Source organism: Rhopalosiphum padi, chromosome 3 (genome assembly GCF_020882245.1).
Source record: "Rhopalosiphum padi isolate XX-2018 chromosome 3, ASM2088224v1, whole genome shotgun sequence".
In the NCBI taxonomy this organism is placed as follows: Eukaryota; Metazoa; Arthropoda; class Insecta; order Hemiptera; family Aphididae; genus Rhopalosiphum; species Rhopalosiphum padi.
Genome location: NC_083599.1, coordinates 75,355,871 through 75,381,618, shown reverse-complemented (window position 1 = coordinate 75,381,618; position 25,748 = coordinate 75,355,871). Strand labels below are relative to the sequence as shown.

General features: G+C 31.2%; 4 protein-coding genes across 4 annotated transcripts; all 4 read left to right on the top strand.

Moving 5' to 3' along the window:
- The first annotated feature begins 534 nt into the window (after positions 1-534).
- On the top strand, positions 535-2,252 carry LOC132927775 (tigger transposable element-derived protein 6-like). Its single transcript, XM_060992367.1, has 2 exons — positions 535-684; positions 762-2,252. The coding sequence occupies exons 1-2, from the start codon at positions 562-564 to the stop codon at positions 2,163-2,165; spliced, it is 1,527 nt and encodes a 508-aa protein (XP_060848350.1). The 5' UTR covers positions 535-561; the 3' UTR covers positions 2,166-2,252.
- Positions 2,253-2,386: 134 nt separating this feature from the next.
- LOC132925706 (piggyBac transposable element-derived protein 3-like) lies at positions 2,387-5,302 on the top strand. Its single transcript, XM_060990077.1, has 5 exons — positions 2,387-2,397; positions 2,473-3,656; positions 3,804-3,930; positions 3,995-4,122; positions 5,247-5,302. The coding sequence occupies exons 1-5, from the start codon at positions 2,387-2,389 to the stop codon at positions 5,300-5,302; spliced, it is 1,506 nt and encodes a 501-aa protein (XP_060846060.1).
- Positions 5,303-11,512: 6,210 nt separating this feature from the next.
- LOC132925705 (uncharacterized) lies at positions 11,513-12,743 on the top strand. The gene is made up of 5 exons (XM_060990076.1): positions 11,513-11,835; positions 11,898-12,030; positions 12,091-12,267; positions 12,326-12,430; positions 12,490-12,743. Exons 1-5 carry the CDS (start codon positions 11,548-11,550, stop codon positions 12,741-12,743), a joined length of 957 nt encoding a protein of 318 aa, XP_060846059.1. The 5' UTR covers positions 11,513-11,547.
- Positions 12,744-18,944: 6,201 nt separating this feature from the next.
- Positions 18,945-19,577, top strand: LOC132925704 (uncharacterized). Its single transcript, XM_060990075.1, has one exon. It carries the CDS (start codon positions 18,945-18,947, stop codon positions 19,575-19,577), a length of 633 nt encoding a protein of 210 aa, XP_060846058.1.
- The last annotated feature ends 6,171 nt before the right edge of the window (positions 19,578-25,748 follow it).

The following is a 25,748-nucleotide window of genomic DNA, read 5'->3' as shown; positions in this document are numbered from 1 at the left end:
GACCAAGAAGAGGACGAAGACAATTTTTTCAGTGAGTTTGATGTACCAAATTATAATACTGATAATAATTGCTTCGATGATATAATGGACTGGCCTGTGGAATGTGTGGAAAATACAGACGTACTTCCTACATCTACCAATAACATTCACGTAGATGAAGATCCTATAATTATAAGTGTCCCTCATATTTCATTACAGTGAAACCTCTATTAATGGACACCTCTCAATAGTGGACCCTTCCCAATAGTGGACACTTCTAAATGCCCCGGCAAAAATGTATGCGTATAATAGGAGTTATAACCTCTTAGTAGTGGACACTCCTAATAGTGGACGTGGACACAATAAACTGGTACCAAATTAAAAATTACCTCTCATAAATGGACACAATACATGTACATTTCAAAAACGTTTAATAAAAATACTATATTTATCTGTTATATATTCGTTCATATTTTATCTTATCTTAATGGTTTTCCTAATCGAAAAATTACTAATGGTTCGGTTATGTGTTCGGTCGTTAGTTGTGTGCAGCACATTGTGTGAACACGTACCTACGTTAAAATGAATAATAATAAAAGAAAAAGATTGAACTTAGAAGAAAAATTAAATATTATTAAAACCAAGGAAACAGAAAATCTAAGTGTTCGTGTTTTAGCAGAACGATTTTGCATAAGCAAGTCACAGGTAAATTTAAATATTTAATTTAAACACATACATATTTTGTTTTAATTTATCTAAAAATCATTTAATGAAAAATACAGGTGAATAACATTTTACAAGATGCGTGTAATTTGAAAAAATATTACGCTGAGAACGGCAATGAAGATATGAGGAGAAAATTTTCGAAGACATCGGATGGAGCACTTGTAGATAAAGTTACATTTGAATGGTTCTGTAGAGCCCGTTCATATAATTTACCTGTTTCTGGACCATTGCTCCAAGAGAAAGCACGAGAAGTTGCAAATGAGGTAGGTCTAGAAAACTTTAAAGCTTCAAATGGTTGGCTTCAAAAATTCCGAGAACGTCATAACATTTCTTTTAAAAATATATGTGGTGAAGGTAACTCTGTTGATACAAGTGTCGTAGAAAAGTGGTTAGAAAAATTGAAAACATTAATTTCAGATTATGAACCAAAAAATATATTCAATTGTGATGAAACAGGTTTATTTTTTCGAGCACTTCCTGATAAAACATTGTGTTTAAAAAACGAAATTTGTCGTGGAGGTAAAATAGCTAAAGATCGATTAACTGTTTTACTATGTGTAAATATGATCGGGGAATTTGAAACTCCGTTAATAATTGGAAAATCACTAAAACCACGTTGTTTCAAAAGTGTAAATGTATCAACGTTAGGTGTTAATTGGAAAGCTAACCGTAAGGCATGGATGAATCGAGATTTAATGACAGATTGGCTAATGTGTTTTAACAGAAAAATGGAGATGGAAAATAGAAAAATTATTTTATTTCTAGATAACGCTAGTTCACATCCTGATACATTAAACTTAAAAAATATAAAACTAATATTCCTACCTCCAAATACGACTTCGATTTGCCAACCACTAGATCAAGGAATTATTAAAAATTTTAAAGTTCATTATCGCCAACGATTACTTCGTCATATTTTATCTAGAGTTGATCAGAATGTAGAAAACAAATCTATAAACGTTTTAGATGCAATTTTTTGGATAAAGTCCGCATTAAAAAATATAAAACCAGAGACAGTCAAAAATTGTTTTAAAAAGTCGGGATTTTTTTCGTTCGATACAGCAGAATATGTAATGGAAAATGACAATGTTGCAAATTTGGACTTATTCTCAGAACTTGTACCGAGTACTATCGAAATTGAGGACTATGTTTCTATAGATAATAATATCCTTACAGAAGACAATACATTAATCATATCAGATATAATCAATTGTAATCTAGACAATTTTAGTGAAAAAGAAAACGAACAACTCGAAGAACAAGAAGAAGAAGATGAAGACGATTCGATATACAATCCAACGTTTGAAGAAGTTTGGAAAACAATAAATAATTTAAAAACATATTTTAAAAATAAAGAAGATGAAATCGCATTATCAATGGTAGCCAATTTACAAATTCATTTTGAAGAGCAAAAAAAATTTACACAAAAAAAAATTACAGATTTTTTTAATTTTACATAATCATTAAACATTTTTATAAGCATTTTTATACTACATAATTTTTTAATACATACATACATACATTAAATATACATACATCTACATACATATTTATATTATAATATACATACATAATAAATAATAAATTAATATTCCAATGTATATGTTCATATACAGTGTACATATAACCTGCAATTTCCTATAGTGTCTCCCTATAGTGGACATTTAGTAATTTTTTGCAAATGTCCACTAAGTAGAGGTTTTCTCAATAGTGGACAACTCTCTATAATGGACAATTTTTAATTCCCCGTGGCTGTCCACTATATAGAGGTTTCACTGTACTTGATAATTCACCTGTTAAAACTCGATCAAAAAGAAATAGTGCCAACTCTACCCCGTCTTCGTCAGATCAAACTAAACCTGTTTATCATACTACGGTAAATTTCGATACCCCAAGAACATGGATTTCCGGCAAAGATAATGATTTTTGCGAAAACCCACCACCATTTTTAGGTGATGATAATATGTCATATGAATGTGAAACGCCGTTTGAGTTTTTCATGAAAATATTTCCAGAAAAATTATTTATGAAAATCGCAATGGAGTCTAATATTTATGCTGCGAATAACAACCGCTCTAATTTTAAATTAACGGTTAATGAACTTAAAACATATTTAGGATTAAACATTGCTATGACTTACTTACGTTATCCGCAACTCAGAATGTATTGGTCGTCTGTTGAAGGTATAAAAATACCTTTTATAGCTGATAATATGACCAACAATCGTTTTGAAGAAATAAAACGTAATTTACATTTTGCTTCTGACGAGGAACGTGTAAAAGGAGATGGATACTGGAGAGTTCGCCCAGTTCTTGACATTTTACATCAAACATTTTATGAGGCAAATGATAATTCAGAACACCAAGCAATTGACGAAATGATGATACCATTTAAAGGTCGAAATTCTTTGAAACAATATCTCAGAAATAAACCAAAGAAGTGGGGGTTCAAAGTATGGGCTAGAGCAGGAGTTTCTGGTTACATCTATTGTTTTGAAATGTACCAAGGAAGTGATAAGTCTAAACGAAGTAAATTTGGTCCAATTGGTGATTCAGTTCTAAGACTTTGCCATGACATACATAATTTAAATATAAAATTATTTATGGATAATCTTTTTACATCGCTACCACTCTTAACCGAACTAAGAAACAATGGTATATTTGTTTTGGGAACTTTAAGATTAAATCGTGTCAAAAATATTCAATCATATTTAGTAGCGGGAAAATTATTACCACGTGGTGCATCTTCAGTCACTACATCGAATGATAATATTTCAGTTGTACGTTGGGTCGACAATAAAGAAGTACATACAATTTCGACGTATGCTGGAGCTCTTCCTGAAGATGAAACTAAACGTTTTGATCGTAAAACAAAACAATTTATACAAGTGTCTCGACCATTTTCAGTTCAGCAATATAATATGTTCATGGGCGGAGTAGATATGATGGACCGTATGATTTCACACTATGCACATTTATTTAAAAATAAAAAATGGTACCACCGAATTTTTTTTCATTTCCTAAATGTATCAATCGTTAACGCATGGATCATATATAAAAAGAAAACAAATAATAATATGTCACTACTAAACTTTAAAGCAGAAGTCGCTACATCTTTAATTGCATTTAATAAGACTACATCAAAGAAACGAGGAAGGCCAGGAGCTACAGATGAATATATACCACTAAAAAAACGGGTTGTTACCAAGACCTCAAACGTAATAAGGTACCTAATTAAAATATTTTTTACAACTTTAATTTTATTTAGTTAAAATATTAATGATTTACAGATATGATGGATCTAACCACTACCCAAAAAAAGTTTCAACTAACCATCCACCAAGATGTCATGATGCTGACTGCAAAAGACGTACCCGTTATATTTGTTGTAAATGCCAAGAGCCTGTGTGTCCAGAATGTATGGAAAATTTTCATACAAAAAAATAATTCAATTTTTTTTAATATTGATATAAGACTTATTCTTTAATTTTAAGTAGGTAGGTACCTAACAAGTAAATTTTAAATATTATAAAAGTATTAAAACGATACAAGTAAAACTTTTTTTTTGTGCATATATTTTTTATTTCAAGCTATTTAAAATAATTAACATTTTTAAATATATGATTTAATTTTCTTTTTTATTTGATGTTATCAGTATATGTATGTTATCATAAAATAATTAATCAATTAATACTTCTAATGTCTTATAATAATAAAATTCAAACATATTTTATACATTAATTATTTATTTGTTTGTAATCAAGTATAGGTACTTTAAAACGGGATGGCACCAAATGTTGCCGGCTTTTGTTTTTTAAATATCTTTTTAAATAATCTTTTGATATTTTTTAAAGTATTTTTTTCGAATTCTACGTCAAAATTTACATATGGGTACATTTTTTTTTTTTGTTAATAAAAAAAATCATGCATGAAGAGGTTAATTGTACGAGTATATCACTCCAGTGGATAAGTATTCAGTTGTCTTCAACAATCGTCTAAGGCAGTACATCTGAATATTTTAATTATAACCAGTGATAAATTAATATATTAAATTATATTCGTTCCAGTTATACTTATAAAAAGTAAGTTTTATTTTATTTATGTTCTATTCTATAATAATTATTATTATTAATATAACCGGACGAAGGTTTAGTCAACTTATTAGTTTTCAACATACAATTATTTTCGAATGAAATAATAATATTATAAAATTATAATCAATTAAAATAAAATTTCAAAAACTAAATTTTAATATTAAAGTTTATAATACTTATTTATTTTTTAGATCCGAATTGTTATCACATCAGTGACAACAATAATAACTACAAAAACAACGACAACAACAACAACAACAACGAGAACAATATTGAATATTGTAATATTGTAATTTAATTGAATTGAATTATTCAATTATTCAATTTATACAAAACGTAAGTTTTCTTGAATCTTATTTTAGTATTATAATAATAATAATAATAAACGGTTATTATATAATGAATTATAAGTGATTTGATGATTAATTAATTAATTTTTATTTTACAGTTATTCAAAAAAATGAATTTACTAAAGTCTTTAAAGGAACAGTCGGAAGTCCGTAACATATCGATCGACGATTTAGTCGTCGATATTGAATATCCGATAAAAACAATGAGAAAAATGGAGACCGCCTTTGGGATGGCAGCATCCTGCACACTGGACGATTCGGTAATGGGGGGCACTATAAATGTATTCTTGCCTAAATCCATAAACGTCATCTCTGAAGAGGTGGCAAGTTATAATTTGGGGGAAGTGCCTCCAATTAATTTAATTTTTAAGGGAAAAAATAGGAACAAATTTGTTATAAAATTTGTATAACGGATTCGTACTTTATTTATATTTTTTTTATATTCAATATAATATCAGTTTTTTGCTTTTTTAAATATTTTTGTAATTTTTTTTTTTTATTTTTTATGTTCAATAATAATAATATGCTTATAGGTTTAGGTAATACTGTTTAAAATAATAATAAAAAAAAACATTTTATTTAATATTTATGCAGAGTATGATTTATTATTATTATTATTATAACATTGTATATTTTTTAAAGAGTAAGTACAGTATTTTTACAGAAACCTCTGTAAATTTTTTTTTTCCAATGCAATTCGTCATCGCACCATGGACCATTTGACCAATGGAAAGACTGTGCATCATCTAGAAAATACAAAAAAAAAAAATAAGATTTAAATATACATTGTTATTTTAAATTTTAATATTTCATTCAAGACGAATGTTAAAAAAATAAAAAATTATTACCAACTGTATTATTTGTATTTTATGAATAACATTATTTTAATTGTTACTCTATAATTATTTATTTAATAATATATGAAATAAATTATTATTTTCAATTAGTTACATACTAGTACGTATTACAGCGTCGCGCCGTCGCGTATCGCCCCTGTCGACGTATTATGCTAAAAATCTGAATAATTTTGAAAATTATATTTCATTTCTAGATAATTTAAAACCTGAGCTTGTTAATATTAAGGAGAATTGTAGTTGTGAATCCGATAAAATTTAATTTAAAACTTGAAGCCACTTATAACCAACCGCGTGTAGATAACTCATCGCAAAATAGGTCATTCAAGACATCGGCCCGAGAAATTTTTATCGATTCTGATATAGTTTCATTAATAGAGCAGGCGTTCACTACGTTATTGCACGAGGAGGAAATTTATGTTGCAAAGGGTAGTGGATATGTATTAGAATCCATCGATGGGCTTTTATTAACAGTATACAAATATACGCCTATGGGGGGAACCCCTAACATTGGCCTGCCTGTTATCAATTTTGATAACGAACGCGATGACGATGATGACGTAAATTATCATAATACTGATAACAACCCAGATATTCGAAATAATATTACGTTAAACACGCCGAATAATAACCGACAAAATGAAAACGAGAATCGTGATGATACTTTTAACACTGTAGCTGGCTCATCTTATATTCGGCTCCCTCTTTCAATCAAAAATAAACGGGCGACGATCAATCCGCAAAATAATGATCAGCATTGTTTTAAATGGTCCATTCTGGCGAGGCACGTGACAGGTCCAAATAAACATCGTGTAGGCGAAAATTATTTCAGACATGAAAACAAATATAATTTTACAGGCTTATCATTCCCAACACCGTGGAGTGAGGTTAAAATTTTTGAAAAAAATAACCCGACAGTCTCTGTAAATATTTACGGAGTTAAAAAAATATCTCAGTCTTCGTCAAAAAATCCGAATCATCACATATTTCCATTAAAAGTAGTAGATAATGAAAAAGCCGAGCATTTCGACATCATTTTATTCACTGCCGGAGAAAAAAGTCACTACGTATATATATCTAATTTTTCACGCTTAATCCGCTCGCAAATAACATATATCGTTTGACAAACAAAATTTAAAATATAAATTAAGTGGGCAGCTAGCACTTCAGCAGCATAAATTAATTTTCGGATCTCATAAACCTATTCTACCCATAATGCCCGATGTTGACACATTGCTAGAATTCGATAATTGGCAACATGCTCAACGACACCCATTCACTATTTACGCGGATTTTGAAGCTCTACTGGTGAAAACTAATGAGAAAAGGGGGGAACACACGACTGTAATACATAACCACAAACCTATGAGTTATGGGTTTTTAGTTAAAGCGTCCGAAGAAGTTCCACTAGAGCTTATCCAGCAATTCAATATACCAACCGCGCCAGTTGTTTATCACGGTAGTGATAGTCGGGAGGATGTTGCCAGGCATTTTCTCGAAAATATAGTTGATGTAGGTCGTAAAATTGAAGAATTGCTAAAGACGAATGTCCCTATAGTTATGAATGACCGAGATACGCGAAAACACAATGAAAATAAAAATTGTAACTTTTGTAAACGCAGTTTCGACACAAACGAGAAAGTCCGCGACCATTGTCACCTTACTGGTAGATTTAGACAATCTTTATGCTCTCGATGTAATTTAAAATTAAAACAACTGAAATTTGTCCCCTGTTTTTTCCACAATTTATCTAATTATGACGCCCACTTTATTGTAACTGAATTAGGCTATGACGCTAATAGTATAAAAGTTAGGGGAGAGCGGGGTAAGTTGTTACAGGGGCAAGTTGTTACATTGGGGATATTTTGCACTTTAAATTATGGTAGAACTGTATCGTTCAGATGATTTTGTAAAACAAATTAACGAGAAAAATATTTCGTGATAACAACGGTTGTATATTATCAATATCAAAATATATTTATAAATATCTGTTTTTACATATCAGTAATAAATTCTAGTTGACAATTTCATTATTTTTTTTCGTAGCAAGTACTTAAGGTAAGACATTTTTGTTACTATGTACATATTCATTAGGTAATACTATTTCATTTTTTATTCACAAATTACAAAATTAACCATTTACTTTCATGTGATAACACTGCATACGAAATATTTCTGTATGGGGCAAGTTGTTACAGTGTATCAACTTACCCCACTACAAAAAAAAAATTGAATTTGTATGTACAAGTTATTAATTACTATAACTGTCTTATTTAGATGGTTAGAAACTATATAAAAAGAACAAACCGTGGTACAATATCTGAAGATATTTATAAAAATGCTGCTGCTGAAGTGTCATCAAAAGAAAGTTCACTAAGAAATGCTGCAGAAAAATATCAAATAAACTTTATGACTCTTCAAAGATATATAAAGAAACAATCAAATTTACCATTAAAACCATATTGTAAACTGGTAGGCTATGCAAAAAACAAACAAATCTTTTCAGATGAGTTAGAATCTACTTTATCTAATTACTTGGTACATTGTAGCAGAATTTATTATGGTATTACACCATCAGATGTTAAGGTATTGGCATATGAATATGCAAAATTAAATAATGTTGCATATCCCAAAGGGTGGGATGTACACAAAATAGCCTCTAAAGACTGGTTTACTAATTTTTTAAAAAGAAATCATACTTTATCATTACGCTTACCTGAAGCAACTAGTCTTGGGAGAATCACCAGCTTTAATAGACACAATGTTGCTATTTTTTTTGATAATCTACATAGTCTGTATGTGAAGCATAATTTTGAGGGGCATAGAGTATGGAATGTTGACGAAACTGGTGTCACAACTGTGCAAAAACCAAAAAAAATTGTTGCAGAAAAGGGGAAGAAACAAGTTGGAAGGTCTACTTCTGGTGAAAGAGGGACAACTGTAACAATGGTGTTTGCAGTCAATGCAATAGGTAATTCTTTGCCACCTATGCTCATATTTCCAAGAGTTAATTTTAAACAGCATTTTGTAAATAACGGACCTAGTGGTTGCATTGGAGCAAGCCACCCTAGTGGATGGGTCACTGCATCTTCTTTTTTAATGTTTGTTCAGCATTTTCATAAACATGTTAAGTGTAGTCCATCATCTCCAGTCCTACTCATTTTAGACAATCATATTTCACATTTGTCTGTTACTGTTGTCGATTTTTGTAAGGAAAATGGTATTGTGTTGCTGTCTTTTCCACCACACACTACGAATAATTTACAACCATTGGATGTGTCAGTCTATGGTCCCTTTAAAACATTTTATAATAATTCAGCTAGTGGCTGGATGGACACACATCCTGGAATCCCAATATCAATCTATGATATACCGTTATTAGTAAAAGAATCTCTCCCATTATCAGCCACTCCAAAAAATATAACTTCTGGATTTACTAAAACTGGTATATGGCGATTTAACAGGAATGTGTTCACTGACGAGGATTATATGTACTCTGAAGTTACCGATAGACCAATAAATGATACTGTTGCTATTGAACTGTCAACCACTACAGATAATAATATTGATCATACTTTAATTCAACATCTGACTCCTAATACACCACAATGTGTACAACCATCTACTAGTGGTCATACTATAGTAACCCCTGAAGACATAAGACCTCTACCAAAAGCAGGTGAAAGAAGAAACAATCGTACAAGAAAGAAAATGAAGTCTACAATTTTAACAGATACACCTGAAAAGGAAAAGTTGAGACTAGAACAAGAGGCTCGTGATGAGAAAAATAAGAAAAAAGACCTTAGATCTAAACGTAAATTAGATTTTAATAAAACTAAAACCAATGAAAAATCTAGTCAAAAACCAAAAACTAAAAAACATAAGTCCAACACAGTAGACTCTGAAGAAGAAGAAGATGATGATTATTTCTGTATAATCTGTCTTGGTGCATATTCTAAAAGCCGCAAAGGAGAAGACTGGGTTGAATGTTGTTCTTGTAAGAAGTGGGCTCATGATAAATGCGCTGGAGCAGGTGGGTTATTGTTTTATAATTGTAAAAACTGTTCTTCTGATCTTGATGAAGATTTTGAAGATACTGAATAGTTTAAGAGTCAATTATGTAATGTATAAGACTGTTAATTTGTATACAAAAAGGTTTAAAAAGTTATTTTTTTGTTAGTTATATAATATTGTGTAAAAGAATATTTAGTTTTTTGATTTAATATTTGTAATTGTAATACAGAATACTGTTTTAATTATAATACTTTCCAATAAAAAATACTTAATATTTGTGTAAGACTCATAAATAAATAAAACATGGGACTGTTAGTTTTTATTCTAAAAGGTTTAAAAGTTATTTTTTGTTATAAAATTGTGTAATAAAATATTAATTAATTATTATTTGTAATATGTTTAATTCATTTTTAATTGTTATACACAAGGCTGTTCTTATTATAATAAACTGCAATAAAAAAGTGCTTAATATTTGTTATTTTTTGGAATAATATATCATATTATAAAAAAAAATGTATATTGTAACAACTTGCCCCTGGGCTGTAACAATTTACCCCACCTAGGGGCAAGTTGTTACAGTTTGACAAGGTGACTTAATCATATTTATTTAAGTATTAAAAATTGACTTTTTCTAACTTTTTTTACACAGAAAGATACCTAAGAAGTTACTTAATAAAATGGTATAACATAAATTATGATCCTGATGAAAGAAAAAATATCAAAATTATATATGTTGAAATTGTAACAACTTACCCCGCTCTCCCCTATTGCTAATAGCGAAGAAAAATTTATTTCATTTTCAAAATATATCAGTAGGACGTTTACTATACGATTCGTAGACACGTGCAGGTTTATGGCATCAAAGTTGGATACTCTATCCAAAAACCTTTTAACTCGAGATTTTTCGAAATTCCGCGAGACAGCAAAATTTTTTGATGCCCGGGATATGCCACTAGTCACCCGTAAGGGTGTATATCCATACGAGTATACGGATGGCTGGGATAAGTTGGACGAGCCGAGTCTACCACCAAAAGAAGAATTTTATAGCACGCTCAAGGAGTAGGGTATTAAGGATGTACACTACGAACATGCTATGGAGGTATGGAGGCACTTTGAATGCAGAACGCTGGGCGAATACAGCGATTTGTATCCCAAAATTGACGTTTTGTTGCTCGCGGATGTTTTTGAAAATTTCCGCGATCTATGCATGAAAACGTACAATTTAGATCCGGCATTTTATTATACGGCCCCAGGATTCAGCTTCGATTCGATGTTGAAATATACATCGGTGAAATTGGAACTGTTGACCGATTATGACATGCTACTATGTATAGAAAAAGGTTTGTAAATGATGAAAAATTAATTTTTTAAATGTTATAGAAATAATTATATTACAGGTATACGCGGTGGATTGGTGCAGGCTAGTATGCGGTATGCTAAGGCTAATAACCATAAGGTGCCTGATTATGACGAAACTAAACCGATATCATGGCTTGTCTATCAAGACTGTAATAACCTTTATGGCTGGGCTATGGCAGAATGTATGCCCTATGGAGGTTTTAAGTGGGTTGAAGCCAAGCTCGATGGTCTTAACGACTTGGACGACAACTCGCCGATCGGACGGATGTATGAGGTTGATGTAACGTATCCAGCAGAACTGCATGATCAGCATAATGATCTACCATTTCTGCCTCAAAACGGAATACCCGATGGCTCGAAAGTAAAAAAACTGATGGCGACCTTCGAGTCAAAAAAAAATTATGTCGTACATTACCGTAATCTCCAGCAAGCCATTAAAAACGGGTTGATAGTTGAAAAAGTAAATTTATTTAAAATAAAATGTAAATTTATTTATTTTTGACATGATTAATTTTATTCTAGGTGCATAGGGTCCTACAATTCAACCAATCGCCCTGGCTTGCCGAATTTATAAATTTAAACACCGAAATGAGAAAAAAAGCTTTGAACGATTTTGAGAAAGACTTCTTCAAGCTTATGAATAATAGTATTTTTGGTATTTTTTATAATTTTTGTGTTTATTCAATTTTATACTAATCCTTTTTAAAATCGATAGGTAAGACTATGGAACAAGTTAGACGAAGGATACTAATGGAGCTTGTTTCAAACGAAGATAGAGTGCAGAAACTTATCAACTTGACCACATTTAAATATGCGACACCATACAACGAAAACCTGAGTGCTGTAACAATGGAGAAAAAAATTATAAAATTCGACAAACCTATTTATATTGGTATGTATCATAGCATGTATATTACATTCTTATAGATATTTAATAATTCTTCCTGCAGGCTTAGCAGTGTTGGATATATCAAAGACAAAAATGTACGACTATCACTACAACGTGATGAAGAGGCATTATGGTGATCAAATCGAGCTGATGTACACTGACACCGGTAAATTAATAAATTAATATATATTTGTTTCATACATAATTAAATAATTGTTATTATAGATTCACTGGTATATTATATCCACACTGATGACTTTTACGAAGATCTTGCAAGGAACGCCAATCTACTCAACCGTATGGATACTTCTAATTTACCACGAAACCATCCGTGTTATATTGCTGAGAGGAAAAAGATCCCGGGTCTATTTTCAGATGAGACTGGCGGCCATATTATGACGGAGTTTTGCGCGCTCCGTGCTAAATCCTACGCTTATAAAATCCAAGGATTGGATGATATGAATTTTTGTATTTTCTAGATGATGCACAGTCTTTCCATTGGTCAAATGGTCCATTGTGCGATGACGAATTGCATTGGAAAAAAAAAATTTACAGAGGTTTCTGTAAAAATACTGTACTTACTCTTTAAAAAATATACAATGTTATAATAATAATAATAATAAATCATACTCTGCATAAATATTAAATAAAATGTTTTTTTTTATTATTATTTTAAACAGTATTACCTAAACCTATAAGCATATTATTATTATTGAACATAAAAAATAAAAAAAAAAAATTACAAAAATATTTAAAAAAGCAAAAAACTGATATTATATTGAATAAAAAAAAAATATAAATAAAGTACGAATCCGTTATACAAATTTTATAACAAATTTGTTCCTATTTTTTCCCTTAAAAATTAAATTAATTGGAGGCACTTCCCCCAAATTATAACTTGCCACCTCTTCAGAGGTGACGTTTATGGATTTAGGCAAGAATACATTTATAGTGCCCCCCATTACCGAATCGTCCAGTGTGCAGGATGCTGCCATCCCAAAGGCGGTCTCCATTTTTCTCATTGTTTTTATCGGATATTCAATATCGACGACTAAATCGTCGATCGATATGTTACGGACTTCCGACTGTTCCTTGTTTTTGAATCGGCTATTTAATCCTACTAATAATAGTTCCAATAGCAATCTTAATCAACAAAATAATATTAATAATCCACATAATCTCAACGGTCAACATAATTATTATACAGATAGGTTTAACGCTGTAGCTGGATCATCATACATTCAGCTACCCCCTTCTATAAATAATAAGCGGGCAACAATCAATCCACAAAATAATGATAATTATTGTTTTAAATGGGCTATTCTGGCAAAGCATGTAACGGGACCAAATAAACATCGCTAGGGTGAAAATTATTATCGGGAAGAAAATAAATATAATTTTTCCGGGCTAACATTTCCAACACCATGGAGTGAGGTTAAAATTTTTGAAAAAAATAACCCGTCAGTTTCTGTTAACATCTACGGAGTTAAAAAAACACCTCAACCTTCTCCAAAACATTCTAATCACCATATATTTCCATTAAAAATCGTAGATAATGAAAAAGCCGACCATTTCGATATAATTTTAATAATGGTCATTCGATATATTATTGTAAACGGTGCTTCACATCATTCGATGACCAAAGTCTAAAATATAAGTTAAGCGGGAGGCTAGCTCTCCAACAGCATAAACTTATTTGTGGGTCACATAAACTCATTCTACCAATAATGCCCGAAATCGGTACAAAGCTCGAATTCAATGCATGGAAAAATGCACAACGCCACCCATTTACAATTTATGCCGATTTTGAAGCACTACTAGTAAAAGCTAACGAACTTATGGGGGTACATACAATTATAACACATAGGCATAAACCTATGAGCTATGGATTTGTAGTCAAAGCGTCCGATGACGTACCGTTGGAGCTGCTTGAGGAGTTTAATATACCAACATCACCAGTTATTTATCGCGGTAGTGAAAGTCAAGAGGAGGTTGCCAAGCATTTTGTTGATAATATACTTGAAATAGGTCTCAAAATTGAAAAATTGCTAAAAACAAATGTCCCCCTATATATGAGTGATGAAGATACTCGTAGGCATAATCAATGCACAAATTATAATTTTTATAAAAGTAGCTTAGATTTAGTTGAAAAAGTCTGCGACCGCTGTCACCTCACAGGTAAATTTAGACAGTCGTTATGTTTTAAATGTAATCTTGATTTAAAACAGCATAAATTTGTACCATGCTTCATTCACAACTTGTCTAATTATGACGCCCATTTTATAGTTACCGAATTAGATTATGATACAAACACTATAAATGTTATTCCTAACAGCGAGGAAAAATTTATTTCATTTTCCAAATATATCAGTAAGACGTTTACCATACGATTCGTAGATACGTGTAGATTTATGCCATCTAAATTGGAAAGTTTAGCTAAAAATCTATTAACACCAGATTTTTCGAAATTCCGAGAAACATTGAAACATTTTTCTGTGGAAGATATGCCGCTTGTTTCCCGGAAGGGCGTATATCCATATGAATACACGGATGCATGGTGTAAGTTGGATGACACAAGTTTACCGGTACATGCAGATTTTTATAGTACACTTTATGAAGAGGGTGTTAAAAAAGAAGAATACGAACACGCTATGAAAGTATGGACTCACTTTGGATGTCTAACACTTGGTGATTATTCTGATTTGTACCTGAAAATCGATGTATTGTTGTTGGCCGACGTTTTCGAGAATTTCAGGTATGGCCTTTTCTAGATTTTTTAACTTGTATATATTTTCTAAAATATCTAAGTTAATTTTTTTCATACGTTCTGTTATATTCACACACGTTAATTGTATTTTTATTAATTCTTTTTCTTGTATGCTTACGGTGTTATGATTTACTTCGAGTAAATTTTCAAATTTAGACGAAAATGATTTGAAAGACTGATCAAGTTGTAAACTTGATACACTTGTACACTTTTGTTATTTTCACTGAGTAAATTTTCTAATTGTAAAATACAGTTACAAATTAACAAAAATTATTTCGATATAAATATTCACGTAGTAAAAAACCTATCTAGCACAATTAAACTTGGAAACGATTTTTTAATAAAAAAATAATGTTCTTATTGACTTTAAAGATAACAACATTATCTTAAATCATAATATAAATGTTCAACTAAAAATCAATAAAACAAACGCATTAAATTATATAAATAATACTAACAACTTTAAGGAAATAAAAGGTAGCATATTTAATTGCCCAGATAACTTTGAAATACCTCACTGTGTATCTGCAGACCTAAATATGAATAAAGGGATAACAAACTTAATACGCAAAGTGTATGGTGACACCAAAACACTACTTTCATCACGAAAAATAAATGTAAGAAACACCATACCCATAAACAATAATAATAAAATTATATTTCGTTTAATAACAAAACAATTATACTATTATAAACCTAAATATGAAGATCTAAAAGCTTCAATCCATAACCTAAAACTTCAAGCTATAAAATTAAATATTTCAAAAATTGCAATGCCTACTCTTGATTCAGAACCCCATAAATTCAACTGGTCTATAGTAAAACAACTAATATATTCCGAATTCCAAAACACTAACATTGAAATAAATATATATTATGATGATAAAAATAATTCAACACAATAATTAAAATAACACACCGACATAATTAATAGCACCATGATAATAAAGATAATAAAACCGAAATAAAAATAATCGATACACAATATAAAACCAATAATGAAGCCTATGATATATTTTCTAAATACAAACCGGGAGAAAACGTTTTCAGAAATGGGACTTTTGGGCTATATGCTGTTTGTAATGCATTAAATGACAATAAAGAAAATAAAATAACGTCTATTTTAGAACTGCTGAATGAATTACCAAACTATTGGTGGTCTGACGAAGAATTAGCCGCAATTGCACACTATTACAAACACGATACTTACATATATAACGATAACAACTATACGGGTACAATATATGGGAATGGCAATAGATCGCCTATAGTATTATATAATGTTAACAAAAATACCCACTGGATCCCAGGCACGGTGACATCAAAAACATCTAATAAAATCCCAAACAATATAATTCACATACAAGAAATACCGACAATCAATTTACTAACACAAAATTTAAACATCAAAAATACGAAAAACGATAATAAAAATACAGTTAATAATATACAAATGATCCCAAACGACATTTATATAAAAAACTAAAGATAATCCCTAAAAATTTAGATCCTTCGAAACATCTGGACGCAAAAGAAAGTCGCATCCCAACACGTTTTTATACACTAAAACACCGCCACATGCCGAATCATTAGAAATTATCGACGATAGACAAATCAAACAAATCAATTACCAAACAGAAAATATAACGGTCCCAGACCCAGTAAATACAATCACAAAACAGTTTATAACCAATTCTTAAGGCACTTCTTTCTCAATTTCACCCAAATTAAACATAATACTACACAACCGAGTCGTTCAATTATTGACAGAATAAAATCATATCTTTACAACAGATACTTCTAACATAAAATCAGCTAATATAAAACCTTGCGAGATAAAAATGAATCCTAATTACAAAGAACCAAAATTTAATGCACCACATAGAGTTTCACCGCAACAAAGAATCGAATTAGAGGGTCAAATAAATAAATTACTAAAAGCAAACAGTAAAACCAGTAATTTAAAAATTTGCCGCTCCGGCCTTTTTAGTTAAAAAAAAAAAAGAAACCGGATCATACCGTTTAGTAGTATCGTATAAAGAACTTAATGACAGGGTCGAATGCGATCAATACCCAATACCTCGTATTGCCGATTTATTCAGAGCCCTAGAAGGATCAAAATATTTTACATCGTTAGATTTAAACAGTGGATTTTTTCAAATTTCTGTCAAAGAGCAAGACCAATATAAACTCGCATTCACATCTATTTTAGGTCTATTAACTTTCACAAGACTCCCACAAGGTTTTAAAAATAGTAGTGCTATATTTCAAAGAGAATTAAACAAAGCATTTTCAAATATATTATACAAATCAATTATAATTTACATTGATGATTTTAGTGTCTTACGGTAATAATTTTGAACAAGCTATAATAAATTTACGCAAAGCATATGAAATTATTGATAAAATGAATTTCTCCCTAAAAATTAAAAAATGTAATTTCTTTTTTGATAAAATAGAATTATTAGGGCACGAAATATCAACCATTGGCATACAACCTTTGGACAAAAATACTAAAGCAATAATCGAATTTAAAACACCTAAAACAATAAAAGACGTGAGATCATTTATCGATATGTGTTCGTATTATAGGAAACACGTCAAAGATTTTGCCAAAATTGCACACCCGCTTAGTGAATTAATAAGATCAGGGACAAATAAAATAACATGGCTTGATCAACATGAAGAATCATTTAATAAATTAAAAAAATGTTTAATCTCTCAACCATTACTATTACATTTTGACGATGATAAACACGTCTATACAATAGACGCTTCTATAATGGGTTTAGGCGCATGCATTGAACAACCAGACGACAAAAAAACACTACACCCCGTAGGATATGCATCCAGGAAACTACTAGACTCGGAAAAAACGTATTCTTCCACAACCCTTGAACTACTTGGGCTATGTTTTGGAATTCAATATTTTCGAGAGTACTTATGGGGACGCAAATTTACTGTATTTTGTGATAATATAAGTTTACAATATTATAATAACTTAAAAATACCTTCTGCTAGGATAGCCAGATTAACATTAAAATTATTAGATTTCGACATTATATACAAAAAAGGGAAAGAAAATAAAGTCGCCGACTCACTCTCAAGACATGCTATTAACAATATTAATAGCACTAATACAATTAACAACAATATTGAAACATCGACTAATTTACATGACATTAAAACACATAAAAAAAATGACCAATTTTGTAACGACATAAAAATAAACGACAATAAAAAAATAAAAAATAAATATAAATATATTTATACATAATAATACTCACTATCCTTTATTATCATCATATAAAAAAAAATGTATATAGATAGTATACGAGGTATAAAAAAAAAAGTACCCGGAATTTTTTATTTTAATGGGTCTGGAGAGTCCGATTGTCAAAATTTTTTTTCTATTGTATTGGTATACATGCCCCTAAAGTATGATAACATTTTCAGCTATAATCCTGTTTACTTTGTCTGTGGTAGTCGCTAAGGTACGACGTGTTTTTATGTGCTCGGCGATTTTTGCTCGTTTAAACAATGGAAGAATTGAAGAGTCAAAGGATTTATATTAAATTTTGCGTAAAAAATGAAATAAAGTGTAACAAAGTGTGTGAAATGTTACAAAAAGCCTATGGTGAGTCTGCTATGAAAAAACAAGTGTTTACCCGCGAAGACGTTGAAGATGACGAACGCTCCGGTCAACCCAGCACGTCAATAATCGATGGAAAAGTGAAAAAAGTGGAAAAAATGGTTATGAATGATCGCCTAATCACAAATTAGAGAAGTTGCTGATGAAGTTGGCATATCGATTGATTCATGTCATAACATTTTTTCAAATGTTTTGGGCATGAAACGAATGGCAGCAAAATTCATTCCAAAACTGCTGAATTTTGACTAAAACAACAATCGCATGAACATCGCTCAGGAGCTGCTAAATGACGTCAACGACGATCCAAGTTTACTTGAAAGGGTCATAACTGGTGATGAAAGATGGGTGTACGGTTATGATGTCAACAGTGTCATTGTAATGGACAATGCTCCATATCATTCTGTGAAGAAAGAAAAAATTCCAAACACAAATTCCAGAAAAGCAGACATTATAAAATGGTTAGAGGAAAAAGGCCAGGTAATTGATCGACCTATGGTGATCCCTGAATTACTCGACATTGTAAAACAAATAAAACCACAATTTGATAAGTATGTAATTGACGATCTGGTCGAAACACACAACCGGAGAATTTTAAGACTTCCTCCATATCATTGTGAGTTGAATCCAATAGAACTGGCATGGGCTTCCGTGAAAGATCACGTAAAAAAGAACAACACCAGCTATAAATTATGTGACGTCAAAACACTATTAATGGAAGGTATAAAGCGAGTAAATGAGAATGATATGTGGAAAAATTTCATAAGACATACGACAGAAGAGGAAAAAAAATTCAATAAGATCGATTTTATTGTAGACAATATGTTAACGGCAGAAACAGAACGCGTAACAATGACATTAGGTGATACGTCTTCGGATTCTGAATTATCTGATTAGTAATATTAATTTTTTTTTTATTTTTAATTTTCTATATTTTTATAAATCTAATAACTTTGACGATGTACAAGAATACAAAAAAATTGTGTACTACCAAAATATGTTTTTATTTAGAATCTAACCTATCCTATTTATGCAAACAATTAAAATATTATTTGTATTATTATATTAATATTATATATCAAGGTGCATATGAAAAAAATAATAATAAGACGTAGGTACACCAATAAAGGAAAAAAAGGTGGGCAAGTGTGTGTCACTCTGCTGTACAGTATAATGGTATTAATTAAAAAAAACGAAAAATATGAGTATAATTTTACTGTATAATGCGTAACGCATGGGCATTGTTACTTCAATTCCCTGTATTCACGGCGGCGGCAACATCGTCGACGGCGTCGAACACGATCGACTACCGGCGACCAATGACACCGAATAGACGATTCATTTGGATGCGCCAACGCAGTGCGCTCTTATTTGGTACGAAGTATATGTGTGTGCATATATGTATATATATATATATATAAGCGTACAAAATAACAACAATATTAAATAAAAATAATAAAAAATAACAAAGTGCACAATAACCAAAGATGCTTTCATTCAACATAAAATTATTACTAACCTACATATGTAAATTAAAACTCAGTCCTGTACAAACTTTCATAGTTTACGACTGTGGGGGCCCACAAATAAATGTAAGCGCATTTAACAGCATCGACGTGGTTTTCTGCGAAAGTCAAAAACCCACAGAAATTGAAACAGTACCAAAAATAAAATTATTGCAAAAGGTAGAAATACATCCACAATATTTCAAATCGTGCTTCATTTCTGTGGATTACCTCATAACGAGATGTTCCACATTTGAGGATGCCCAAATGGTAGATGGGGGCTACTATTCTGAAATAATCGAACTAGGGCATGCTCGATGCGAAGACCTATATCATAAACTAATTTATCAAACCGTGTTAGGAGGCATAATATCAGGAATTCGAGTGAATTAAACACTCATGACCTCACACACAAGTGGAGGAGTGTGGGATAAATATGGAAATTGCGAAGGTACCACCTTCACAAACGCTAGGGGTACATGGTTGTTCCATGTGATAATACAAGCCAAATATAAAATCCATTTATCCGAGGGTATAGCATTAGCAAACACCAAAGAAAATATACTGATTCTACAGGGTCTAGACTAAAATTATCAGAGTCATATGGGCTTGACCAGTATAAGGGGGAAGTAATTTGGACCAATGAAAGGTCAGACTGCAGCATCACAGAGTATGATGTATTATACGATGGACCAGCCTCCATAGTTACCTCCATAGGTGGTTACGACCGTAACCATAAAAAAATCGACTTTTATTGTAGAAACCACTTACAATGCATTCGCATTAAAAAAAATATCTATGGCATTTGCTTGCAACATACCAGTTATCCAAGCCGAAAATAATCAATTACTGATATTATCTAATTCTGTGTATGTAAACATTTTTACACCTAAAAAAATTCAACCATTTAACATCATTTACTATCCTACATAAATACAAAATTCGTTTATTTAGAATACACTATAAAAAGAACAGTCACAAATCTCTATGAAGACCTAACCAAAAAACAGTGCAATCTAGAGAGACAACTTCTTTTACAAAAATTAACACTTGCCTCTTGTAGTTTATCTGAATTTGCATACACCATTGGCGATGGACCAGGATTCGTAGCCATTAAAAATGGTAAGATTATTTACCTACAAAAATGTAAACCCGTAAATGTAGAAATTTCAGTACAAACTTCATGCTTCAATGAACTTCCAGTATCATATAATAACAAGACACTTTTCATGACACCAAAAACTCATATATTACAAACTTATGGCACTCAAATAGATTGTAATGAATATTTACCTCCCGCATTTCAAAAAAATGGAAAATGGTTCTCCCTCACATCACAACCGCATAAGGTAAATAACTCGCAAACATTAAAACCAGACACCACACTAACCTGGTCTTACGAAAGTTCGGAAAATTTCATGACGGCTTGTATATATACACCCGATATTATGAAGGCACTACAAAATCATTTAATGTTTCCTCAGGAATCTGAGACAGTGCAAAGAAATTTAATTAGACAAACATTAAGTCATAATGTAATAGATCAGGGCATTAATGTAAAAAATTTAATCGATGAACAAACCTTAAGCAAATTAGTCCATCAGGAAATATATAACATATGGGGCTGGTTCACAAGTTTCAGAAATATAATGTCAGGTGCACTAGGTTTAGTTATTATATTCTTACTCTATGGTTATTATAGGTAAAATGATCATAACATTCATAAACACGGGACTAAATGTAACACTATTATATAACACATATGAATGGAGCATCAAATTGATCGGTGGGCTATTCTCAAATGTAACTCACTCACCTTTCATATCCAGAGCCCAACCACGAGGAGCGCTTAACGCTGTCCCGTTTTTTTAACATTGAGTTGGCTATCTATAAAGGTATTCTAATCTATGGTCAGCAATCTCCATTCCTTTTTAAAGTAAACGTTTTACTATTAAGTATGTTTTATATATAATGAGACACTTCTAATATTATTTAAAAAACGTGAAGTTACTTTTAAATAACAGTTTTCATAAATAAGTCATTACATTTAATTGAAATGAATCCTGAGATTGTGCAAAGTCCTTTGCATGCACGAAAAAAAGTTGGAAATCCAGATGAGTGGAAACGAAATATTGCTAAAGTTGCTCGGTAAGTATTACAGTACTTAATGTATTTTTGGTTTTAGTACCATTTAGTACGTAACTAAGTTAGTACCTACCTACTTGATATTTCTTCAAACTGTAAGGTAAATCTACTAAGTTAACTAAGGATTGGTGTTAGTCATACGGTAAAATATATCATAAATCGATTTTGGTTTTTGGTTTCTTTAGTAAAAACTCCATAAATAATAGTGCTGGAAATCTTTATTATATTTCATCTATTTTACTATCAATAATAGTTTTTTTGTTATATTAACAAATTATAGATACAAACCAAAAAGCCTGCCCAAATATCCTGTTTGTGAACATAACACGAAAGCATTTCAGTGTCGTGTCGAACTTTACGAATGCACGATATAAAAAATTTTCATAACAACTTTTATGCATCAAATATCAAGACTCAACAAGATGTTTTGATATTAAAATATACAAATTTCGGTCCCGTGAAACGTCATCGCCCGACAAATGAAAAATACGCGAGTAAAAAGTTCCATACAAAGTACTATGTTCCTTTTCACCAAGATAATGGAACTTTGAAATCCATTCAAGTTTGCCAGGCAACATTCTTAGGAATTATTCAGGTCTCTAGGTCACGCGTTGAAACTGTTATTCGCAATTTTATGCGAAATATTGAATCACCAAAAGAAAACCGCGGAGGGCTTCGGGAAAATAGAAAAGTAACTTACGTTTCAAAACAAGAAGCCGTTATTGAATTTATTCAAACGTTAGTTGTTCAAGAGTCCCATTACTGCCGTTCTAAAACGTCTGTACGAAAGTATCTTGCTGGTGACTTAAATATTCGGAAACTTTACTGGTTGTACAATACACAGGCAGAAACACATAATCAAGTGAAGAAAACATTTTTTTATAAAATTTTTAACACCAAGTTCAATCTTGGATTCGGCCGTCCTGCAACAGATGCTTGTTCAACGTGTATTGAACTAAAATCCAGGATAAAACACGAAAAAGATCCAGAAAAGAAAGCTACGTTGGAAGCACAAAAACAACTACATAGAAAAAGAAAAAATGCCTTTTTTGAGTTGGTACGTGAAAAACGGCCTGATATGGTTACATTATGTTTTGACTGTGAAAAAAATTTACCACTTCCTAAAATTCCAGACTCTATCACATACTATTCTAGACAGCTTTATTTGTACAACTTCACTATAACTGAAGGGTGTTCAAATGACGTGTTAAATAAAGAAACCGTGTGGTGTTATACATGGATGGAGGACAAGTTTCAGAAAGGTTCCAACGAAATTTCTTCTGCCTTATTCCACAGACTTCAAAATTTAACATTTACCGGTGATATTAAAGTCTTGTGATTGATAGCGGATGGGTGCCCGGGTCAAAACAAAAATTCAATCGTCCTAACAGCAATGTCCATGTGGTTATTGAATCACGCACCACAGCAACTTGAATCAGTAGAACTAGTATTTCCAATCACTGGCCATTCATTCTTGCCTCCCGATCGGGTTTTTGGTAATGTCGAGCAAGAAATAAAAAAAAATGAAGAAATAAATTTTGCCGTGTGAATATCGAACTATTATAGGAAAGCATGGAAAAGTACTGAAATTAGGTGACGATGTCGATGTCTATGACTTTAAAAGAACAGCTGGAAAAATTACTAAGCAAACATCAACTTTACATTTCAAAATTAAAGAGTGTAGAAGATTTTTTATTCGGCGTCATAAAAATGGGAGAAATTGTGAAGTGCGCGGTGAACTGGTTTACAAGCATAACGTCGGTGAATACAAAACCATAACAAGAAAACAACACAATTTCAGAAATGTAAAACCTTCCATAATACAAAAATATGAACAATCCCGAGTGAAAGATGAAAAATCAATATATAAGTTTGAGAAAAATGCAGTTTTGTGTTTTTTATTTTATTATACCTTTATAATTATTTGATAGTCTATTTGATTTAGTATGAAACATATTACACATTATAGTTTTGTTTGACTATGAATGCAATGAAATAATAATTTAAAAGTATTATTTACATATTATACGAATAAAAGTTACTTTTATGTTATTAGCTTTATAAGGAATATAAGGTGTTTAGTATGTTAGGTAATAACGCTTAATATTAGCTTTCTTACTTAGTAGTTAGTAAGGTTAGGTGGGGTAAGAGCCTAATGGAGATAGTGGAGATCGGGTTATCAAAAATACAATTTTTCAATTTTAAAGTTGATTTCATAGACACATAATAGAATAGACCGGGAATGATACAAAATATGTGAAGCGATCACATAGACCTTATACTAATAGACGGAGCAAGAGTGTAGTTCTTGTGGTCTTGCCAGGCTGCGCTGCTCAAGAGACCCGGTTACCTATGCACATGCGCAGTAGAGTTCCAGGTTGTGTGTGTTTTAAAAATGTATTGTATGATAATAACTGTTGACTGATAACAATTATTTAAAACATCAACACTAATCCAATTTATGGCAAAACTCTTAGTAGAAATCGTTATGAAACTATTTTGAGATACTTATGCTTTTATGATCCATTTACAACAGATAAGTCTGATCGTTTACACAAAATTAATAATGTCCTTGGTCCTATAATTTCTAATATTCAAACTAAATACTATCCTAAAGAATGTTTGTCATTCGATGAATCTATGCTTCTGTGGAGAGGACGGTTAAGCTTTAGACAATATATCCCTAGGATATATCACCCGAATCTGGCACACGACATCAGGGGTATGTTGATTTTGTATTACGTGGCAAAACAGAAGAAATGGATAACTTACCTTATGCAAAAGATGCTTTTGTCATATTAGTCATTGGTATGAACACTAACTGGAAATTACCTTATAAATGGAATTAGTGCTGAGGAAAAAGCTAATATTGTACTCAATTGTCTTCAAGAACTTGATACTACAGGGATTATTATAAAAACATTGACTTTTGATGGCGCAGCAAATAATCTTTCAATGGCATCTGAACTAGGAGCCAATTTGCAATACCCAGAGTTACAACCATATTTTTTACATCCAAATACAAATGACAAAATTCATATAATACTTGATCCATGTCATATGGTTAAACTCTTAGAAAATTACCTTGGAGACTGGGAGATATTATATACCATGAACGGAGAAACTATTAAATGAAGTTACTATAAAAATCTTGTTAATCTTCAGAACGAAAGTGGACTACATGCTGCTACAAAATTGAGAAAACGGCATATATTTTATTTTAAAGAAAAACTGAAAGTTAGACTCGCTATGCAAACTTTTAGTACCAGTGTAGCTAATGCAATTTCATTTTGTATGAACGATTTGAAACTAGACAATTTCCAAGGTGCTGACGCGACAATTGAATTCTGTTTACGTATCAATAAAATTTTTGATATACTCAACACTATAAACTTGTTGAGCAAGGGAACATACAATA